This window comes from Plectropomus leopardus, chromosome 3, assembly GCF_008729295.1.
Source record: "Plectropomus leopardus isolate mb chromosome 3, YSFRI_Pleo_2.0, whole genome shotgun sequence".
NCBI lineage: Eukaryota > Metazoa > Chordata > Actinopteri > Perciformes > Serranidae > Plectropomus > Plectropomus leopardus.
Genome location: NC_056465.1, coordinates 3,943,473 through 3,965,772, shown reverse-complemented (window position 1 = coordinate 3,965,772; position 22,300 = coordinate 3,943,473). Strand labels below are relative to the sequence as shown.

The window sequence follows — 22,300 nt, the reverse complement described above, 5'->3', positions numbered from 1 at the left end:
TATGGCGTCCTTTGTTGGCGCTTTTTGACATACTATAATATGGCATTTTTGGGCATGTTTTTTTTCCATTGTATACTCTGACAATTTTTTTATGATATTATATGACTTTTTTGGTATACTTTGAAGTTGTTTTTGACACACGAAACTTTTTTAGCATACTAGACAAGCATGTTCTTAACATACTACATATTGTTTTTTTGGCATATTATACCACAGCTTTTTTATCTTTTCACATACTACACACCTTTTTGGTATACCATATTGGACTCTTCTTGCCGTACGTCACTAATTCTGCAGTGCTCCAGTGTGTATTGTGAAAGTTTTTTCGGCAGACTGATCCGTGTCTCCTGTCCTCTCCTGTCCCAGGTGTGTGTACTAGACCTTCGGAAATAGTGCTGCTGTTTGTTGGAAGCCATGGACCGACCATGAATGTGTACATAGCCAAATGACTGTCCCTGCCTGCCCTGCGTACTGCTCACGCTTACGACTATGGCCCCGCCCACCGACAGACAGGAAGCAGGAAACAGGAACAGGAAGCAAGCACCCCGACACAGCAGGTCCAGACACAGGGATGAACAGATGGACGGACAGACAGACGGATGGATAAACGGGCGGATGGAAGCGCCCCTCTCTATCTGTGCAGACTCTTCCAGAGATGTAGAAGGGACGCAGTGAAAAAAAGAAAAAAAACTGATAGAAAAAAAAAAGTTGCAGATCCGTATATGTACCAAAATTTGGAAGCTATTTTGCTTTTTTGATCTTTAAACCATGCTCATCGTCATGAAAATGAAAAACAATGAAAAAAGTGTTGATCTTTGTTACTAGTTGGATCTCATTGTGCAGACATATCAACTTCTCCACCATAAAATAGGATGGCACTTAGTTTTTTTTAAATTTCAGATCTCTTGTTTCAATGTTTTTATATTTTTTATCTTCAGGGGAGGGAACAGGGGTTGCACAGGTCTGAGTTTTATTGATTGGAGAAGTACATGCATTCAAACACAATCGGACACCAAATAGTTGTCAAAAACAGTGTCCTCATCAAACCAATGTGGCAAATGGAAAGGCTTTTTATCCGTGTTTCTGCAGCTGTGAGCGGCTCATATGGTTAACCTCAACATGCAGTAGTTCACGTGTTGTCTTCTCCAGAGGAAAAACTCTGGATCCCCCCTGGCCACATGTGACTGACACACACACACACACACACACACACACACACACACGTGTTCACACACTTTAAAAACAGCTCCTGTGCGCACTATTTGATCTAGATGGATTTACCCACAGTCCTCCTCTCTTAGTCACCTGGACAAAAGTTAAAGGTTTAATTGGCAAGAAGCTAACCTCCACTTGTCCGAATGTTCAAAGCTGCTCTGAGTTTCAGTAATGCAACAGTTAATCAGGTCTCATGTCTCATCACATACTGTCCTCAGCCAGTAGGATTCCAGAGATTTACTCATCTGTAACACGTTAAACATTTCTAACTCGCCAATCAGAAAAACACACAATGGCCTGAGGGGTGGTGGTGAAAAAGCAGAAGTGTTGTTCACATGTTTTTGCAGATTCTCAGAGGTTGATGCTCTGGAGGCAGAATTATTCTCAGTGACTAAAACCTCGGAGGGCAGAGCCAAAGAAACAAACTCAGTCCGGAGCTCAGTCCGGTTGCTGCATTTGCGCGTTATTTTGTGCCCTTTTAAGCATCGACACATCAATCCAATCACTAACAGTAACGCCAAGGAAGAACCCATTACATTTTGCAGTGAATCCTTATCACCAGGCAGAAATATAAATTATTTTTCACCTTAGTTAAAAGAGTGATGGTGGTTTGTGTTCTTGGTTTGCTATATATTTGTAGTTGTTTGCTAACAGCTGAAACCAAATAGTTAGTATGTGTCATTTTATATAATCTGTCAAAAATATACGATATCTCAGACCCTGAACGGTTTTGCTCTCTTGGCTGATCACAATTATTAAATAGTCTAAAAAATACCATGATGAAAACAGCATTAGCAAAGTCAGACTGTGTCATTCAGATTTTTGGAAATATCATCAGTTTTGTGTCACACAACTGTAATTTTTGTGCCTACTAAATGTGGCTTATTGTTTTTAATTATCTTTGAGAGTACTGTACAGAGCATTCTGATACTCGGGACACCCTCTGACTGTATTGAACCACCTGCAGCATGAGTGAGACCACTGGTTTATTTTTTGCAATCTGCTGCTTCCCTCAGCATAAATGCACGGTAAAATATCATTGCAACTTATTTCCCCTAAATCCCCTAAACTGCATCTTCACTACTTCAAAGACTGACACTTTGTCACTTTACATAAAACAAAAATATTTCAACCCAAAACTTATCTAAACCTGTGGTCTGACCCTAACCGTGACAGTTTCACAAGAATAAGCACACGTTACAGTGTGTTTCAACTGTGCACTGCTAAAGCTCAATGTACAAAAACGGGCTAACACCCACGAACATCTGGCTTTCTAAGGCAATGAGAATGACCAACGAGATGCTACTCCGACTCCTCCTAAGCTGTGCAAGAACATTATTTCAAGTTAGTCTGCACCAAATTTGATAGAGAAAGGAAAGAAACCGTTCATTAAATACACACGGCACTGTATTTGAGACAGTGCCGTGTGTATTTAATGAACTGGCAAAAGAATGGGTATTTCCTTGGCTCTGCCCTGTTGAAGGTTTAAGTCAAAAATAACTTAAGGTTATGTTACCGCTCTGCTTCCAAAAAGTATATAATTGAAATTTAACTCGGATGTATTTTTTTACTGTTTTAATAACATTTCTGTGGCGTGGAGAAGTGGGCTCAGTGTGACTTTGGGGCTGCCTTTTCACACATGAAGATAAAGAAACATTACCTTCTGTTTGTTTTCCTCTCAGACAAACATCACAAACTGCTCCAAACTACATGTTCTACCTGCGATTACGCAGAGTATGAAGAATTTTCTCCCCTGTCTTATTGTCTGATCGCTGCCACCAGGTTGCTATTCAGAATCAGGCTCAGAAGCGGACCCAACATTAAAGCAATATCTGGACATTTTCATTTGTGTCTGTTTTTATCGCCTGCTACTCGTCATGATGTGGGGAAGAACCCCGCTGAGGACAGAAACAAATCAGACACAAAAAGGTCAAATGTCAAATCTTTTACCCGCAACATGACGGTGTTGGTGAATTAAAAACAGCAAAATGTCAAACTGTACATTCAGTGTGTGTTGATTCATCTGCCCCTTCACCTTCACTTTTGGTTCTTCACCACCAAAACTCACATTTCCCTCTGAGGTTCCCTACTGACTAAACATTTTATACTCTTTTAAAGACAAATTTAAAGTTACATTTTTGTAATTTCTTTGTAGATTTGAAAAAAAAATGTGAATTGATGATTTATTGGCAGTGTTAATTTACATGTTCTATAAATTTTAAAGATCTTTGTTTTGTTACTTTAAAGGTTGACCGTGTAATGTAAGGCTCGGCGAGCTGAGCCGTCATTCTGAAGGCACCTTGCTGGGGAACACTTTGTCCTCGGAGCAAATCACCACTAAATTTGTCAAAATATGTTTTAATAAAGAAATGTTTTGCTTTTTCTTTTTGCTTGAATGTTTTTGGGAAGATTTGTCCCAGAAAAAGACACTTACACAAAAGACAATTCAAAACAAGTTACTCTTTAAATTGAATAAAGTTGTAATTTTTCAATCAAGCCAAGACTTCAGGGAATCTTTCTGGTTCCCATTTTTTATTTCTATAATTGGGAATCATGCAGATGTTTTGTGGATAAAGTTGCTTTGGGATCAGAAATAATCTCATTGACTGAATATGGAGTTATATTTGTGTCGTGATTTTTAATGTGCAACAGGACATTTTGAACACAGAAAAAAGAACAGTTTGGCAGAGTCTTACAGTGTGCTTCCTTTCAGCCGGCCACGACAAAGCGATCAATTTCCGTTTGGTTGTTTTGTCTCTAATCCAGTTATTACCGTAAAACTTCAAATATAAGCCTGTCCCGATTAAACACCCACTCTCGTGGCAACACAACACATTTTGGCAAATAAAGGGCTGTCTCAATTAGAGGCCCGGTTACTATGCAGGTCATTTTTATAGAGGTTGTTTGGCTCCCTGCTGGAGATTTGCATACAAATATAAATGTTTAAACTTTTGTCAACATGGACATGTTACACACAGGGTTAGTTTAAGATTAGAAATCTGCATGCTAAAGACAGTGTAAATAGCAAAATAGTGATTCTCTATGATTTAATCAGTTCATTTCACTGAAACCATGAATGCCAAAAAAGACTAATACTGGAAGAGTAAACAAGACAGATGCAAAAAAGGTTTTATAAACACTGATTGTATTTCCATCTTTGATGAGCAACAGTTTGGTGTGACAGAAAATAAAGACCCGTCCCACATAGACACCTGTCCCACGTAGACGCCTGTCCCAAATATAAGCCTGTTTGGTTAAAGCAAATAATAATTGAAGTTTTACGGTGGTCACTTAGGAAGCAAGAAAATGTGCACTAAAATATAATTGCGCAGAATATCTTTTTTTTCTGTGCTCAGATTGTCCTAATCCTTATTGGTCAGAGCCAAAGAAGCATTTTAATTTTAGAATGAAAGTCAGTGAAAAGGCTAACAAATCCTGCAGAAATCATCCAGAATCGTTAAAAAAAATTTTAATTGGATTTTCACCACACTATTCAATTTTGAAAGTTGCAACTTTAGTTTGAGGTTTAATTAAAAATTATTACCTCTGCCTCCAGAGCTCTGCTTCCAAACAAGGTTTGTACAACTGCAGATCAGGTTTATTTCTTCCTGTAGCCTCTGTAATTAATAGGAGATTTCTACTAGAAACTTCCAGAGATTTCAGTCCTGTGTACTGTTTTTGTTTTTTCCTCCCTTTATTTAAAGCACCTCAAGCCAAAAGTTATGGAAAAAATCACTGTTCATGCCATCCTTAGGTCTGTGCCACACAGTGTGTCTGGGTTAACATGGCCAAAGTCGCTGAGTCAGCCTTTATCTGTGCCGCCACAACAGGTCAGCATCATGTCAGCCCGGCAGTATTTCCCCCATGGGCTCTCTAAGCCTTTGTTTGTTCGTTTGTTTTTCTGCAACTCGCATCACATCGATCTGTTGTCATTTCAGTCAGATCAGTGAAACAAGTCCAGAATAAAATATATTTTGATAAGAGTTGTGAGTTTTTATTTGCGTGCGTGTGTGTGTGTGTGTGTAGAAGTGCTGAGCTAACACCGTGGAGTACAGAGTACTCGTGTCAGTCGCAATCATGAATCTATGTTTTATTCATGTGAAAACACAAACAAAATGGCTTTAATAAACCAATAAAACATTGATTTCAAAGAGCGTGAACCTCCATCATGTTCCTGTCATGCTGGTGCTTTCACACAGTCAGACTGAAGAGGCATGCTTTATTCTCAGAGTTTGGTTTTTAGGGCAGGGACTCTCAAAGTGAGAAGGATAAGGATAGTTTTTGTATTTCACATCATCAAATAAAGCGAAGTTGCAACCAGTTGGATTTTTGGGTCTCCAAAATGAAACCAGTAGCTTTCTGCTGACTCCACTCAGACCTCATTTCCACAGACATGCAACAGGTTCCACTCTGGTTCCCTCAGCTAACTGTGAACTGTTCAGAGCATTCCCGCCAAAAATGAATCGTTTCAGAATCGGTTCACAGCTTGAACCAAGAAATTAATGAATAATAACATAAACAGGTTCCTCTTAACCTGAAGTGAGAACAATGATGACATCAGTAGGCGTGTTGTATTCAACAGGTTGGACAGAGAGGAAGGAGAAGGCAACAATGGACACATTTAAGCAGGAGTGTCAAACATACGGCCTGTGGGCCAGAACTGGCTCAGCATAGGATCCATTCTGGCCCACTTTAACAGTGAGTAACCTGCTTCATGTAAAATTCAGCTTCAGAATCGGCTTTTCAGTATTATCAGTGAATACTTGGGGGCCGTTTCTTTTTATTTAATGCTTTGCAATGGGAGCGCCGTGTATTTATGCCGTGCTACAAGCGCCAGCGATGCGACAACGTGCTGGTTGGGCATTTTTATGCCTCTGTGCCGTCGATAGTCGAGATCAGTATTATCAGTAACTATATATGTCTGTCCTCTTCTTGCGAACGGGATATCTCAAGATCACCTCGAGGAAATGAGTAGCAGATTAGATTTTGGTGGTCTAAGGTCACAGCTGAGGTTCACTTTAAGGTCAACGTGACCCTGCATTCGTCTCATTCTTGTGAATGTGATTACTCAAAAACACCTTGAAGGAATTTTCTCAGATTTAACACAAACGTTTGAGTCAACTCAAGGATACAGTGATCAGATTTTGGTGGTCAAAGATCAATGTCATGGTGACCTTGCATTCATCTCATTCTTGTAAAAGTGATGTATTACAAACACCTTGAAGGAATTTCTTCCAATTTGACACAAACATTTTTTTGGACTCAGAGATGAGCTGATGAGAATTTGGTGGTCTAAGGTTAACGTCACTGTGACCTTGCGTCTGTCCCATTGTTGTGAACACAATATGTGAAGATGACCGTGAGGAAGTATCCTCAAATTTCAAATCAACAAACAAACAAACAAATGTCAACTTGGACTCAAGAATGTACTGATTCCAATCTGGTGGTTGAAGGTCAAAGGTCAAGGTGACCATGAAACCTGTTTTTAGCCATAACTCAAGAACCTTGAAACACAGCCACAAATATTCAATCTACTTCATGTTTAACTAGATTTTTTTATACTGATCTGTATAATTATCAAGATGAACATGTTTCTTTTTTGTGTGTGACTGAAACACGGTCAGAATTCTTTGATTTTCTTGGTTCCTGGCTGGACTGCAGGCTGCAGCACAAGAAAGAGCACAGCACAGACAGAAAAAGGAAAACATTTACATATGTAGCATACTCAGCCATGGTAGAATCACAAAAAAATCATAGAGAAATGACCACAGAATCAAGGGAAAATAATGAAATAAGCACAATCTTAGCAAGTCCACATCAGTATCAGACACTTCTGGTGGGATATAGAGACGTGTGGAGGACGGCGCAAAACCGCATCGCAGACATAATGCCAGCGACACGCTGCTGGTGGAATCAAGGGGTAAGAACCAACTTTTCAGGATCTGAGCCAATTTATTTTTGGTCGAAATGCTCTCAACAATTAAAAATAGATGCAAGACTAAACAGAATCTGATCCATATTGGTGGAAAATGGGTAACAGAGTCAGATAATGCCTGAATTAAAATGTAGTCGACTGTGTGAACATGCATGTGAACACACTGCTGGGAAGTCTAACTTAATGTTTCAATGTGCAGAGTGGAGACGAGCAGCTCCCCCTGGTGGCTCAGCCGCAGTAACATTACCAGTATAAAAATGGTCCATGGTGCATTTTTTAGACACCATGTGACATTTGACTCAAACAGTATATAGATTGCTCTTAAATTGACTGATATCATGAAAGTCAAGCAAAAGCGAACGCAATATTATAGCACATTTAAATAAACGTCATTTTCATACTGCAAATTACACTGATAGTTATTCAAGCTATGACTCCTTATACAGTATTTAATTAAAACTTCATATTTACAGTTCTACAACACCAGGGAGCAGATGCATTCAACTCTGCAATTCATCAAGTTTACAAAGCAGAGGCCACCAAATCTGAAGAAACAAAGAAAAGCAGATCTCTGTTTGATAAAGTAGTCATGGCAAAGTGGAGTGCAAAAATACAGAAATGGCCAAAGACACTGTCCAAAGCAAATATTACTTTCATTCTAAAATGTTAAAATTGTATCAAGAGCTTAATAAGTGTGAATAGAATATAAAAGCACTTGCGAAGCTTCTGCTTTTTGGCAACTTAAACTCCCACTGAGTGATGTGTCTGCCTGAGGATCAGAGCAGGATGGAGATGTTGGCTGCAGTTAAACTCTCAGTCACATTGTGGTAGAGCAGCTCCTGACTGTGGCTGTAGAAAGGCAGGTAATGAGCCACGTCTGCCAGGGTCTGCAGGACGTCGTAGGTTACTGCAAACAGGAAGTAGCAGGGGAGCAGCCAACTGAGGCTGAAGACACAGTCACCTACTGGCAGAGGGACAGCCAGGTGTCTGAAAGGACAAGACAGAGGTCAGCTGTGCATCAAACATTCAAACTCATTGAAGTTCATGTTTTTCCAAACATACCAAAACATTTGAGCTGAACTTTGGGGCATTTTGCATAAAAATGGTTTGCAAAACATTTACAACTTTTCCATTTGATGGCATGTTGCACAGGAGGAAAACTGTCTGCAGACTTTATTTCACACTTTATTTGACAGGTTCATTTCCTAATGAGTTTCCTGATGATAACTTTGTTATTTGATACCAATTATTAGGAAAATTAAAATTTCTTTTCAATTAAGTCTCAATGCAAACCCACATAACCCAAACTTTATTAACCATATATATTTTTTTTTAAAGCGTATGCTTGCTCTGATTAAAATACTCTCCAGTTAACACTTCTGTAGAGTTTTGCTGGAGTTAACTTATTGGAAGGAACTAATAAACATTAGGCGGGTTTCCATTAACCCTCAAATTTCATAAACTGAAATTGTGATAAGAAATTTTGACTAACGGAAACACATCAATTTCGAGAAATTCCCATTTATTGCAAAAAAAAGTTTTTACAGTCAAATGAGGTGGTATTTGAGGCAATTCGAAAAAAACATATTTCACAGAACTATAAAGGAAACATTGTTCGCTTTTTTAGGTCATAGGGTGTACAACAAAGTCACATGAAATTCTCAGGCGCAGCAGGCCAGTTTCACTCATGCAGAAGTTCTTCTTCTTTCAGCCTTTTTTGGCGTCATCTCTCTAGTCTTGGTCATGGGGCCTTGGCACAAGGCACAAAACCTGCCCTTATATATTGTTTAGGGGGTGTTACCTGTGCTAATAGATGACTTAGGATCAGTGAGATTCAACATTGAGCACTCCTGAGTAAAAGGAGATTTTGATGATTAAGAATGTTTGCTGCATCTGGAGTTGACCTCTCTTATAATTTCTCTTACTAGAAAATTAAAGAAAATATCAGATACATTTCAGAGAATGTTGCCTTGACTGCAGTTCAAGCAAAGATTGACATGATTGACAGCTGCATTACAGACTCCACAGCTCTGATTGGTTGTTTTATTCATTTGTGGTAGATTCTAGAACATGCCACAAGACAACAAGGAGTGGGAGGGGCTACCAGAATTTTTTCCACATTTTATGAGTTGCATATACTTCCGTGTGGATGTACTGACAGTTTCAGCAAATATGACAAAAAGCATTTTTTAAAAAAGTTACTAACTGCTCCACAGGAGTAACAGCAGTAGTTGCAGTAGTGACAAGAAGGGCACTGAGAGAGCTAGACCTCGACCAAGGCCAACAGTCCAGTATTCTATGATAAGCAAATCTGAAAGCCCAGCCTCTATATAAGTCTACATGTATTTCCTCAATATGTCTGGTGATGCCCATTGCAAACAATTCACATTTGCATGTAACAAAGAGCATTATAGCATGTGTGTATTAACATTTCCATTGCCCCACTTTAGTTAAAAAAAGCATTGTTTAAATTGTTCCAGTTCTCCCATGGCACCACTGAATTCTCCATGACGACTGCTTTCTGTCATAAGTTTGAGCAGCTTGTCTGTGTTTTGTCACCACTGAACTATACTACCATCTAGTGGATACTAAGATGCACAACATTTCTTCTGCCAGTGCCAAATGCTCTGTCTTGCAATATTAACTACAGTGAAAAATAGACCTAATTGATCAAATTTGTGATTTGATTTTGACTTTAAAATATCTTTCACACAATAAAGATGCCTGTCTTTATTAGCAATGTAATGGAAGTGGACTTGGACCATAATGATCTCTCTCTCTCTTTTCCTTTTCTCCTTCTACTTCTCCTCCCTACTATTATTTATTAATTTCTTTGTTTATTTTGTTAATCTACTTTTTTAAATGTATCTATCCTTGTGTGTTTTCGCTTGTTTATCTGCTAACTTGTGTTTTGGTTTATACTTTTATTACCTGTAAACACTTGATTTTGTTGTGATTTATTATCACCAAAACTGGCTTGAAGTAAAGGTTTGGTAACAAAAAAAGTAAAAAAAAAAAAAAAAGATTCAGATCTGCTCTTAAACGTTACATGTTCTTCATAAGTCCATGCTACAGCTTTCTACAAAGTTTCATGAAAATCAGGACATTATTCTTTTCCTTTAACCATGCTGACAAACCAAACAAACTGAATACATAAGCTTGTTGGTGAAGGTAATTACAGTAATAGACATACAATATTGTGTTTTGTGCAAAAAAAACAAACAAACAAACAAACAAACCCAAAACCAAACATACATGTATTACTAAAAAACAGAGGAACTCACTGGAATCTGTCTTCTCTGGCCTCTCTCAGCATGATGAAGACAAACAGTCCCACCTCAGTGTTGAGGGAGAAAGACACAACTTTGTCCAACATGACAACGAATCCCTGGAGACAGAAAGCAGCGGTGACTGACAGAATTCAAGGCTGGAGTGCTTCATCATCATTAGTCTCCATCTTCAATCATGACTAGTCGTGTGTGTGCGTTTGTATCACTTACCCTGGGATCACACACTGACACGGTGAAGATGACAAGGAATGCGAGCAGTGACATGAATCCTTTCGCCATGCTGGAAGAAAGACAGACGAAGCAGCATGGAATCAATATTTAGAGTGAACATCTGACGAGTGTTTCACATGAATCACACTTTTCATCTTCATTTATGTGAAGAGAGACAGAAAATAAACTGCAGCTTGTGTTGAAATTTCTGGAGATACAACCAGGGAGAATATCTAGTTTCACTGAAGCTGCATTTATCACAGAGGCTGCTTCTACAGATCACTACACTTCCACACATGCAACTCTGAGAGACATACACTGATCGGCCAAAACATTAACTCTTTGAGACCTTGAGTGACATTACTTGTCTTATGCTCCTTTTGCCTTTTGCAAATATTTAAACGTTTTAGAGAATTATTTTTAAAATGTAGGCAAAAATGTCTTGGGGGGGAAAAAAGAGCAAAGCTAGGGGAAAATTTTATTTCAAATGATCATAATTTCATATTTCAAATGAAGTTCCAAAATTATTTTAAATATTGAAACACTTTTTTTCCAGGTCATTTCCATGGTTTTTATCTTCCCCTTTTTTATTTAATTTATTTAATTTAAATCAGAGTGTCTGTGGGATGTCGACCCTACAATTCACTCAAGGGATCCGTCACCAATGACCTGGTGCACCTCAGGACACCCCCAGAGGTCCTGTGTCCAGGTCTCAACAGGTCATAGCCAAGTCCGATCCAACGAGACCCCAATGTGGATAAGGGGTACCTCTAGGGTAACGCCACATCCCCAAAGACCTTGATCAGATTGGGATGTAGGGAATTGTGAGGTCAGGTCGATACCTTGAGCTCTTTGTTATGTTCCTCAGGCTATTCCTGAGTAGTTTTTCTGGTTGTCTTGAGAGGACAATTGGACGTAACATGGCAGAAAAGCATGTAATTAACAACATGAGAAACAACTGCGCTTCTTTCAGACGCATCAGTGTCAGTGTCCTGCTGCTGTGCTGCTGACACTGAAATGACTCACTGCAATGCACAACCAAAGGCGGCCATCATCAGTGCTATTACTCACACTTATGCTTTCACTGCTTTCACAGCTCTACTGCAATGGCTGAAACTGCACAACATGCTTTGCTCAGGTGGGACATGCTCCTGGATCAACATTCCTCATTGCGATCCTGGACTAACACTGCGATCCTGGACCAACATTGCGATCCTGGACTAACACTGCGATCCTGGACCAACATTGCGATCCTGGACCAACATTGCGATCAACGAATCACAACCCTCTGACATCCTCAGTGTGCTGCTACTGTGCTTCTTTCAAATTCCTTTGAGCTCCTTCAGAGCTGAGCTAGGGTTTCCAAATTGGTTAAAGTGGTACATTTACAAGAAAAATCACAAATTTACTGCCAGAAAGTCAGGTAACATAGTATAAAGAGTGCTTTAAAGAATGCAACTTTCATACATCAGGTCATATGTGAGTCAACACACACACACACACACACACACAACACACACACACACACACACACATATACATATATATATATATATATATATATATATATATATAATATATATATATATATATAAGGGATGATAACAATTCATGGCTGAATAGACACCTCGGTGCTACAGACACCTTGGGTTTACATTTTCACTGTCACAAACTTATGTAAGGACAGCTGATATATAGCTGATAGGGGACCTGGCACTCTGAATTTACACCCAACTCATTAGATCTTTGAGACACTGTGTGTGCATGTGTGTGTGTGTGTGTCCATATTTCCTGACAGTTTCTGACATTAACTTTGTTTCTTTGTTGTGGAGGTCATGTCTGTGCTCACATTCTGGCTGAGCAGATGTGCTCTTTGTTTGGCAGGTTTCTCTCCCAGGCTTTCGACAGCCACTCCAGCCTGCTGCTCCACAATGAGCTCACCAGACCGTCAACTGAAAGAAGCACATCCAGTCAGTCCTTAAAAAACACTTAGGAAATGTGCGGCAGATGAGATGAAAGACCGATACCACTCTACCTCTCTATCAGTCAATATGAAGCTACAGCTAGCTTTAGCTTAAAAGTTTCATATGAGAGATAGTTGACTGTCTCATTTCCAAGATTGTCAAATACAGATGACCTTGGGATGGCTGAAGGAATGAACCATTAACCCAAAGTGTCAGTGATTGATAATTTGTGAAAGAGTCAACAATCAACTATCTGTCTGAAGGCAGAGGGAAACAGGCAGCTTGGCTCTGTCCAAAGGTAACAAAAAATCTGCCAACCAGCATCTCTAAAGGTCACTATTAACATCTCATATCTTTTATTTAAATGTGCACAAATGTCGAAAAACTACAAGTTATGGTTCAATGGGGATTTTGTATGTGACCATATATTTTCTTGGCACCCAGAGAAGACTCCAGGAGGTCCCTTTAGCTCACCCAGGAGATAGCTGTTTCCCCTTCCTCCAGTCTGTATGATAAGCTAAGACTAATAACCATAGAGTGATATCCATCGTCTCATCCAGCTCTTTCAAAAAATCAAAAAGCATATTCCTCCCAATATGTAATTATTCCTTTAAATATTACAATTCTCTAATTATGTTAAAAATTATATAGTAATAACTTGTTTTATTACTACTACTACATACCACCAGTATTGCCATGACTGAAAGTATTGTTAAGATCATTACACTTTTCCCTGCTTTAACAGTTAAAGTGACACTAGCAATGTTCTTGTAATTCTAACCGTCTCTGTGGCAGCGGCATCACATGTACGTTAATCTAATGGAGTAAAAGCACAAGTAAACTTACTGGTGTGTTTCATGGCAGATCCCATCACCAGGAAGGACACAGTGATGCTAATGGCGATAAACACCTGGATCAGCTCAGCCACCCAGGAGTATGCCCTGTAACGTTCATTAATAATCTACATGGGTCGGGGGAGGGTGATGGATGTAGGTGGATGTTGAAAATGAGGACATGACAAGGAAGAAGAAAGGAGGCATGTTTTTGTACTTAAGAGCAACTCAAAGCAAGTTTTACAATAAAGTTTGCACGCAAAAAGAGAAGGTTTTTTTTATATATTAGTATAATGTTTTTACACACAGTATGTTGCTGCTAGGGGTGTAACAACCCATTGATCAGAATCAATATATCGATTCAATGAGCAACGATCACGTATCATCAATGCAAAGTGTAAACATTGATTCATATCATCCTCCTTTTGATATGCCTCTATTTTGAAATTCTGTCACTGTCACACAGCGTCAGGCCAATGGTGGCTTCATGCAGCAACATTAGCTACTCAGTTTCAAAAATGTTCGGCTGAAAAGACTGCAGGCTGAAATTCATCTGTGCTTTTCTGTCGGAAGACACAGTGACATTTTTTTCCAGAAAGGGGTTTCTGACAAATAGAAACCAGATTTAATTATTAACAATTATTTGGATGTTGTTTTTATCTTTTTTTGGCCAAAAGCAAAAAAGAAATAGGGGGTGGCAGCTTCTCTGTAGCTAACTGTGTTAAATGAGCATATTATATTTTCTCACATCGATCACCGACCCTTAAATCACATAGAATCAATATCGGATCCAAGCAGACTTGAGATATCGGCAATATCGTATCGTTGTCCAAAGAATTGATATATCGTATCATGATGAAAGTAGTTATAATTTAGTATGTTAAAATGCATTTTAAAGGGGAACAACTGCCTTTAAAAAAGGAAGATACTATTCATGAGGCTTTATAACATGATGGAAAAAAAATACTAAAACTGGTGGGAAACCATACAGTGGCAGCATCATCACAGTAAACAGAAGCTGCCTGCCAGAATATAGAGCAGAAGTTAAACAACATTTGCAATATAAATAAACATGCTGTTACTTTCAGAATCAACTTTATGTCAACACTAAACACTTATAAAACAGGGAATCTTTGTCCTACTTTTCTAACTTCTTTCGTCTTCCAATAGTTAGTATTTTTATAAGTCCTGTCCTTCTGAACAGAAAAATCTACTGGAATAATGGACCGGTCCATGACAGGATTTCAGTACACGTTGTCATGGCCATCCCACCCGCCAACAGGACATTTGCAGCCTCCAGCGAGCGAGATAATAGAAATTATGTTAGCTATAGTTAATTCCATGAGCACAGCACTAATTTTAGACCTTTGGTGACCATGGATCACCATCATAACATGTACTGAAATCCTGCCATGGATTAGTCCTTTCCAATGGATTTCACAGTTTAGGAGGACAGGACATACATAAACTCTAGCCACTGGAAGAGAGAAGTTAGAAAGTTTCCCTGTCTTACAAGTGTTTAGTGTTGACATAAAATCCTTTCTGAGAGTGACAGCATGTTTATTTATATTGTAAATTGTAAATTCTGATCTCCATTCAAATCACCTCTGGCAGGCAGCATCTGTTTAGCGCGATGATGCTGCCACCTAGTGGTTTCCTCGTGTACCCCAGCAATGTGCATGTTAATGAGCAGGTTGTAGCATCTCCTCCTGAATAATATCATTTTTAAGAAAATTACAGTTCCCTTTTAGAACGGGATGTGTTAAACCACACCATGTTATTTTAGCTGAGGGACTTGCTTTCATCCCTCTGTGATCGAGCCATCTTCCATTATGCAGCTTTTTGTTCTGAGCAAAGATCTTCCTGATTTTCACTGATTATCTCTGACTCTGAAGTTGTGCTCATCACTGAAATCCCCACTTTGGTTGGAACGAAAGCCTGCAGACTCTTGGCTCTCCATTTGGATAAAATGCAATCTCATGACAGAAACGATTAACTTGGGTTCCATTACTAGCAGCAGCAGAGAGTCAGACGGTGGATTTGTTGTGCGTCTGTGTCAGCTGAGCCTCCTCCGTGTGAGTTAGGTTGATAAGACTGTTGGAATAATTTTACCTGGTGCACTTTAATTCTCTGAGTTATTCTCCTGTGATGAAGCTGGCCCGGCTAGCCACTACAGCTAATTGCTGCATGTTTAGGTAGGGGAGGGTAGATGCACTGTTTCCTGTGTGATTAGATCCAAACACCAGCTGACCACATGTTGCTGCTGTTGATTTCTCCACAAACTATTATCCAGCCCTGCATGTGGCTCTGATGTCTTGATGCCACCAGCAGTGTTGATGACATAACATCTACAGCACTGTTGTGCTCTGTCCTCCACACGGCTCTATATCCCATCAGGAGCATCTGGAAGTGTTTCAGAAGCAGCGTCCTGCCGGCTGATACAGTAGACTTGCTGAGATTGTGCTTATTTTGTCATTTTCCTTGAGTTTTGTGGTTCTCCTGTGGCTGAGTAGACTGCAAATATAAATGCTTTCCTTTTCTGTTTGTTTAAATTCTGTTTATTGATGTTCTCATCCACTTTGTTGGGCTGCAGACTGCAGTCTGCAGTCCAGTAGTAGATCAAAGAATTTTGGCTGTGTGTCAGTCAACAAACATGCTCATCTTGATAATTATATTTCTGTCAACATCTAGTTAAACATGCAATAGAGTGAAGATTTGCAGCTGTGTTTAGTTAAAAATAGCCGTCTTAATAATTATACTGATGAAAATCCAATAATTCATTACGAATGAAATAGACCCTGCGCGCGTAGCATTCGACTATGGAGGCTGTGCTGTGGCCGTCACGTGGCTTGACAGCCCGTCATGTCATGTATAAAATGTCCATCCAACTTAATCAAACCACTCTAAAATACAAAAAAATCAAATAAAACTTAGATGAACATCATAAAATTTAAAATATGTAGAATTTTAACAGTAATTTCAAGAACTTACAGTCAACTAGGCAATAGTTACATAACTTATCAGACTTTTATTTCATTTTTATATAATTCAATCACAATAGTACTTTTTTGGTTCATGTAAGAATTACATGACTCAGTTGGATGGGAATTTTTTCAGCTTGAACTACCAAAGCTGCTGAGGACAACAAACGGTCAAGCAGTCTTTACTGGACTGACTCATATCAGCAATTCAGTGGATGTAAATAGTTTTCAAGTGAACTCCATAAAAAGTTCAGGAGTAAGACTGCAAAAAAAAAAAAGTGAATTTAGTTTTACTCACTGTTGCTCTGAATAGCTACAGTGACACATTACCTCAGACACAGGTAGTTTGGATATGGCTGCAAGGCCTGGAATTTATTTGGAACATTTTTCCCCTTTTCCCCCCATTGGCCTTGACCGACTCTCTACTTTGATTTCCGCATCCAAGCAATCAACATGCCTATTAGACCCCATCCCAACCAGGCTACTTAAGGAAGTTTTACCCCTAATTGACAATTCTTTATTATATATAATCAATGTAGGGCTATGTACCACAGTCCTTTAAAGTAGCTGTCATTAAACCCCTTATAAAGAAGCCCACTCGCGTTCCAGAGGTTTTAGAACAATATCTAATCTCCCCTTTCTTTCTAAAATCCTTGAGAAAATGGTTGCTAAATAAAAGAATGCTAGATAAAAGTTTATTCGAGGACTTTCAGTCAAGTTTCAGTTCGTCACAGTACAGAGACGGCACTAGTAATAATTACTAATGACTTACTGATTGCCTGGTCTCTGTTTTAATCCTTTTAGATCTCAGTGCCCCATTTGACACCATTGACCATCGAATCTTACTGCACAGACTGGAACATTTAATTGGCCTTAAAGGAATGGCACTAAGCTGGTTTAAATCATACTTATCAGATCATTCTGAGGTTTTTCACATCAATGATGTATGCACGGAGGATTCTCCGTGCATAGTAAGGTCTGCTTCGGAGTGCCACAAGGTTCTGTGCTTGGACTAATGCTTTTCACTTTATATATGCTTCTCTTGGCAAAATAAAATCACTCTGTAAATTTCCATTTTTATGCTGATGATACGCAACTGTATCTGTCTATGAAACCAGATGAAACTCATCAGCTATTTAGACTTCAGACATGTCTTAAGGACATAAAAGCCTGGATGAGCCGTAATTTCCTGATGTTGAATTCAGACAAAACTGAAGTTATTGTTCTTGGCCCCAAACACCTCAGAAGCTCCTTTTCTAACGATGCAATTTCTCTAGATGGCGTTACCTTGGCCTCTAGCACAACTGTGAGGAACCTCAGAGTTTTATTTGATCAAAATATATCTTTTGCCTCCCATATAAAACAAACTTCTAGGACTGCTTTCTTTCACTTGTGTAACATTAAAAAAATTAGACATCTTGTCCCAAACAGATGCCGAAAAATTAATACAAAAATTGTTACTTCTTGGCTGGATTTCTTTAACTCCCTATTGTCTGGTTGCCCCAACAAATTTCTTATGTCTCTCCAACTGGTGCAGAACAGGAACCAAGAAAAAGGGACCATATTTCTCCTGTTTTAGCTTCTTTTCACTGGCTCCCTGTGAAATCCAGGATTGAATTTAAAATCCTCTTCCTTACTTACAAAGCTCCAAATGGTCAGACTCCATCCTACCTGTCGCAGCTCATAGTTCCCAAACAACCCTCAAGATCACTGTGATCTGAAAATGCAGGGCTGCTTGGCGTTCCCAAAGTCTCCAAAAGTAGGTTTCCTAGATTCCTACATTTCCTGGATCCTGGCTGCAATCTTGGCTGCACCTGACCGTGGTGATAGCTGTGCCGGTGCTGTGACCCTGCCTTTGGTTGTGCTCGTGCTGTGGCTGCACTGATACTGTACCCCCTGCTCAACCTGATCGTGGTCTTGGTTTTGCCGTTGCTGTGGTCCTGTCTGAGGCTGCGGCTGTGTAGTGGGTCCTGGTTGCGCCGATGCCGTGATCCTGCTTGACGCGACCTTCTACTGCCATTATTATGAGCCACGCCTCCACTATTAATATATGCATGGGACTTCAACACCCACAATATTTGCACATAACATAACATGCTATTAAAGAGTGCATTTAGTAATTTTACAACTATCGTTATTGTAATATGACATGGATTTTTTACCATTATTGCTGTGCATCTCTCCCTCTCTCTTTCACTTTCCTTTTCGTCATAATTGTTATTCAATTGTTATTTATGACATCTATTGGCATGTCTGTCCATCCTGAAAGAGGGATCCGTCATCATCCTCTGCCGCTCTTCCTGAGGTTTCTTCCATTCCCCGTCCCCCCTGTGTCAGAGGTTCTTTTTAGGGAGTTTTTCCATAGGCGAAGTGAGGGTCTAAAGGCAGAGGGATGTCATATGCTGTAAAGCCCTCTGAGACAAAACGTGTTTTATGAAAATGGGCTTTATAAATAAAATTGACTTGACTTGACTTTCATGTGTCAAAAATTAATACAGAATTACGATTATTAATGCTTAACATCATATATACAGCAAGAGAATTGTTAATAATGTGTCTTCCTGTCTTTCTTTTAAGTTTGCGAGAGACAGAGGAAAAAAAACTACAGGCTTCTCAATGCACATGCTCAAGAAAGGTCTTTACTTTGCAGTCATATGATAACATTGTAAAAACGATCCTTGTGTATATCGATCCGCAAAAACAACCAAAAATGCAGCTTTAGATGTGACTCCAATGAGGAGTCTGTTGTGCATCAAAATCAGAAATACCTGAATAGTGAGAGAGGTTAGCATCTTTTACTTGCTGGGGCTGTTTGTTAGCTTGTAACCGGCAGTGGCTGACGGCGTTATTGGTCTTGAAACAAACAATAATATCTGCTACTATGTTTTAGTGTGTTCATCCAAAAACTACACCCTACCATGTTAGCTGTCAGAACTTTCGTTATGCTAATGCTAACTCTGCTCTCTGTACTGTAAGGCTCCCACTGTGCTCAAAGTTTCAGGTTTTCTTGATGCCGTTGTGTTGAAATCTGTTGCCCTGTTGATATATGTTTCCTGTATTTGACATCCATTGGCTTTCAAATTAATGATGTACCAAATTAAACTGCTTGCACATTTGACACTCAGATTTTAGGTATGAACATCCCAGTGTGATTGACGGAGGCTGCATAGTCCTTGAAAAGCATTATAGCCAATTTCTGCCAATAAGCAGAATAAGCAGCAGATAGCCAGCATCGATTACCAAAAGGATAATTTTGTATCTGTGGCAGCACCTGCTCAGACACTGTAACACATAACATTTACTTCAGTTTCAAGCAGTCTTTCATTTCCTCCTTCTCCCCATAATGGCAGCGGCACTCGTTCTGACACTGTAACAATAAAGTTTCAGTAAGTGTAAGGCTTGTGTCATACAGACATGGCTAGTCCTCAAATAAATTGATTACGTGATCCTCCCTCTTTCCATCTAAAAGTGCCATTTCCACTGTGGCTGTCTAGTTATCTGTCTAGCTTGTCAATTCCACCATGCTATCATGCTTCACTGGTGACAGAAAGTGAAGAACACATGACATGGCTCAGTCAGCCTGTCAGCACCTTTTTATTTTCAAACAACAGCCAATGGGGAAACAGCAACTCTGTAACGTCATCACTCCCTCAGTCACGGACAGACGCTCATGTTTATAGGGCTGGCTTCGCCTTTGCCCCCAGCCAAAAAAAAACATCTTGGCTCCATGTCTACACATGTTAAACCTGCAGCCAGACACCTGGAAGTAATATGGCTGTATTATCTGTCAGTAACTTATTATTATTTGCAACACAAATTACAAAAGTCATTCAGTCGTGTTTTTATCAGCTGAAGAGCATCTCAGATGTCAAGACTTTTATTCTGTCAACCTAACCTGGAAAAGGTCAGTCGTGGTTTTATGTCACCTCAGTTGTATTATGGCAATTTGCTGTATTCAGGGCCTTTCACAAACTCTAGAAGACCTAAAGCCTCTCTTCACTGGTTACCAGTAAGGTTTAGTACTCAGGTTCAGCTCTGAGGATCTAGGGCAGGCAGATTAACGGATATCTTTTAAATGACTTCTCAAAACTTTTCTTTAACACGCTATGAGTTTTTTTTTTTTTTAATTACTTAGGGTATTGTCTGTCTATTTTAATTTGTATGGTATGATTCTGATTTTCTTTCTATCTTAATTTGTATTAGTCTGATTTTTATTTCTATTTTAATTTGTATTGTTGTATTAGTCTTATTTTCTTTCTATTTTAATTTGTATGGTATGATTCTGATTTTATTTCCATTTTAAATTGTATTTTTGTATTACTCTGATTTTATTTCTGTTTTAATTTGTATTGTTGTATTTGTCTGATTTTCATTTCTGTTTTATTTTGTGTTGTTGTACTAGTCTGATTTTATTATTTATATATCTGTATCTAAGACCATCTTGTGTCATCCATTTCAGAGGATATTTATAAATTATTTCTCTACTCAGCTAGGAGGCTCACAGCTACACTGACTGTAAATTCACAGTACTTCATGATGATAATCTTCCTTCTAGTCTCCATCTCACCATTACAAACAGAACAGAATGGGGTCTTACCTTAGTCAGAGGAATAGTTGCGATCTCTCCAGCTTTCTCAGACCTGAGGGGAAAAACAAACAAACACAGGAAGTTTGGAAAGTTAGTTTATCAGTGATCTCTCATGTCAGCAGCTACTGTTAATGTGTCATTGAGCAACACAAATCTTTACAGAAAAAGAAGAAAGAGCAAAGCATATAAAATAGTAACTAAAAAACTGAAATATAATCCAAAGACAAGTATTAGAAATAACTGATCTTTTTCACCATGTTGTAAATTCATACTGTTTCTGTAATTAAATGTGCTTAATATAAAGCATTTCCAGGAAACTGTGCAAAACAATATATCCATTTCATGTTCACAAAATGTACGGCAAGTTTCTACACAAGTCATCAAATTGGTTATAGGAAAAAACCCCAAAAAACTGCAGGTCAAATACAAAACTCCACTGAGAGTCTCTGACTGATGATTCGAATATCCAACTTTCAAGGTGCAGCCCTGAATCATATCAATCACATTTCAATGTAAATGTTTATATGGCAATGAGGTGGAGACTCCAACAGAGTGCAGGAAACATAATAAACGAAATAGTCTTTTACAATTAAGTGGTTCATGGAGAAATTATGTCGTTTGTGCCTTTAACTTATGAGCCACAGAAACAGCACAAACAAAGCCTCTGCTTACAAAACTGAAACATGCCATCCGTATCACTTCCTGTAAGCTCAGTGGCGTCACGAAGCTTTAAGTTTAGTTTCATACTAAATTCTTCAGTTTTTGCCTTTACTTCTATAATAGATATCATAATTCATGAAGGGCTGCCCTCTACTTAATTAATCTTCATTATGAGTCATTGATATAGAGCCTGGCTCTCCTTGTTTCTCTGGTTGCTGGCCAGCTCCCAGCCTGCACACGGGTCTCCTGGGGAGATACAAGAATACTACACTCGGGGAAAATATTGTCCTAAATATTAAATGAGGCCCAAATGGTTGTAAAACATATGGCAGGCGAGGGCTAAACCTATGAATCAGTGTTTCCATTTTAAAGTCTAATTTTGGCCATTTGTCTGCTGCTGTTGTAAAGTGCTGTAGGTTTGTTTGTTTCCCTCTGCAGATCATGGGGCTGTTCCACAAAGCAAGTTTAACAGAGCCAGACTCTCTTTGACTGAGCTGCTCGACCAACCCTGCAGCCCTGCTCAGAGATAACAGGATACCTTGAAGGTGGTTATCACTTGTCCCTGGGTGGGTTTCCATCCTCGAATTGTGCAAATATAAAATACACCTAATGAAAACATGTCAA

The 22,300-nt window shown here is 39.0% G+C and overlaps 2 protein-coding genes across 2 annotated transcripts in view; one reads left to right on the top strand and one right to left on the bottom strand.

Annotated features, from left to right (window-relative positions):
* Positions 1 to 5,198, top strand: part of tbl1xr1a (tbl1x receptor 1a) — a 63,730-nt gene extending 58,532 nt beyond the window's left edge. The window contains 1 exon segment of the mRNA XM_042513136.1: positions 367 to 5,198. Coding sequence (XP_042369070.1) covers positions 367 to 393 — 27 coding nt within the window. The 3' untranslated portion in view covers positions 394 to 5,198.
* A 2,662-nt stretch (positions 5,199 to 7,860) lies between these two features.
* Positions 7,861 to 10,719, bottom strand: si:ch211-51h4.2. The gene is made up of 3 exons (XM_042513058.1): positions 10,651 to 10,719; positions 10,435 to 10,538; positions 7,861 to 8,137 (listed from the first exon to the last, which is right to left on the bottom strand). The coding sequence occupies exons 1-3, from the start codon at positions 10,717 to 10,719 to the stop codon at positions 7,927 to 7,929; spliced, it is 384 nt and encodes a 127-aa protein (XP_042368992.1). The 3' UTR covers positions 7,861 to 7,926.
* Between the last annotated feature and the right edge of the window lie 11,581 nt (positions 10,720 to 22,300).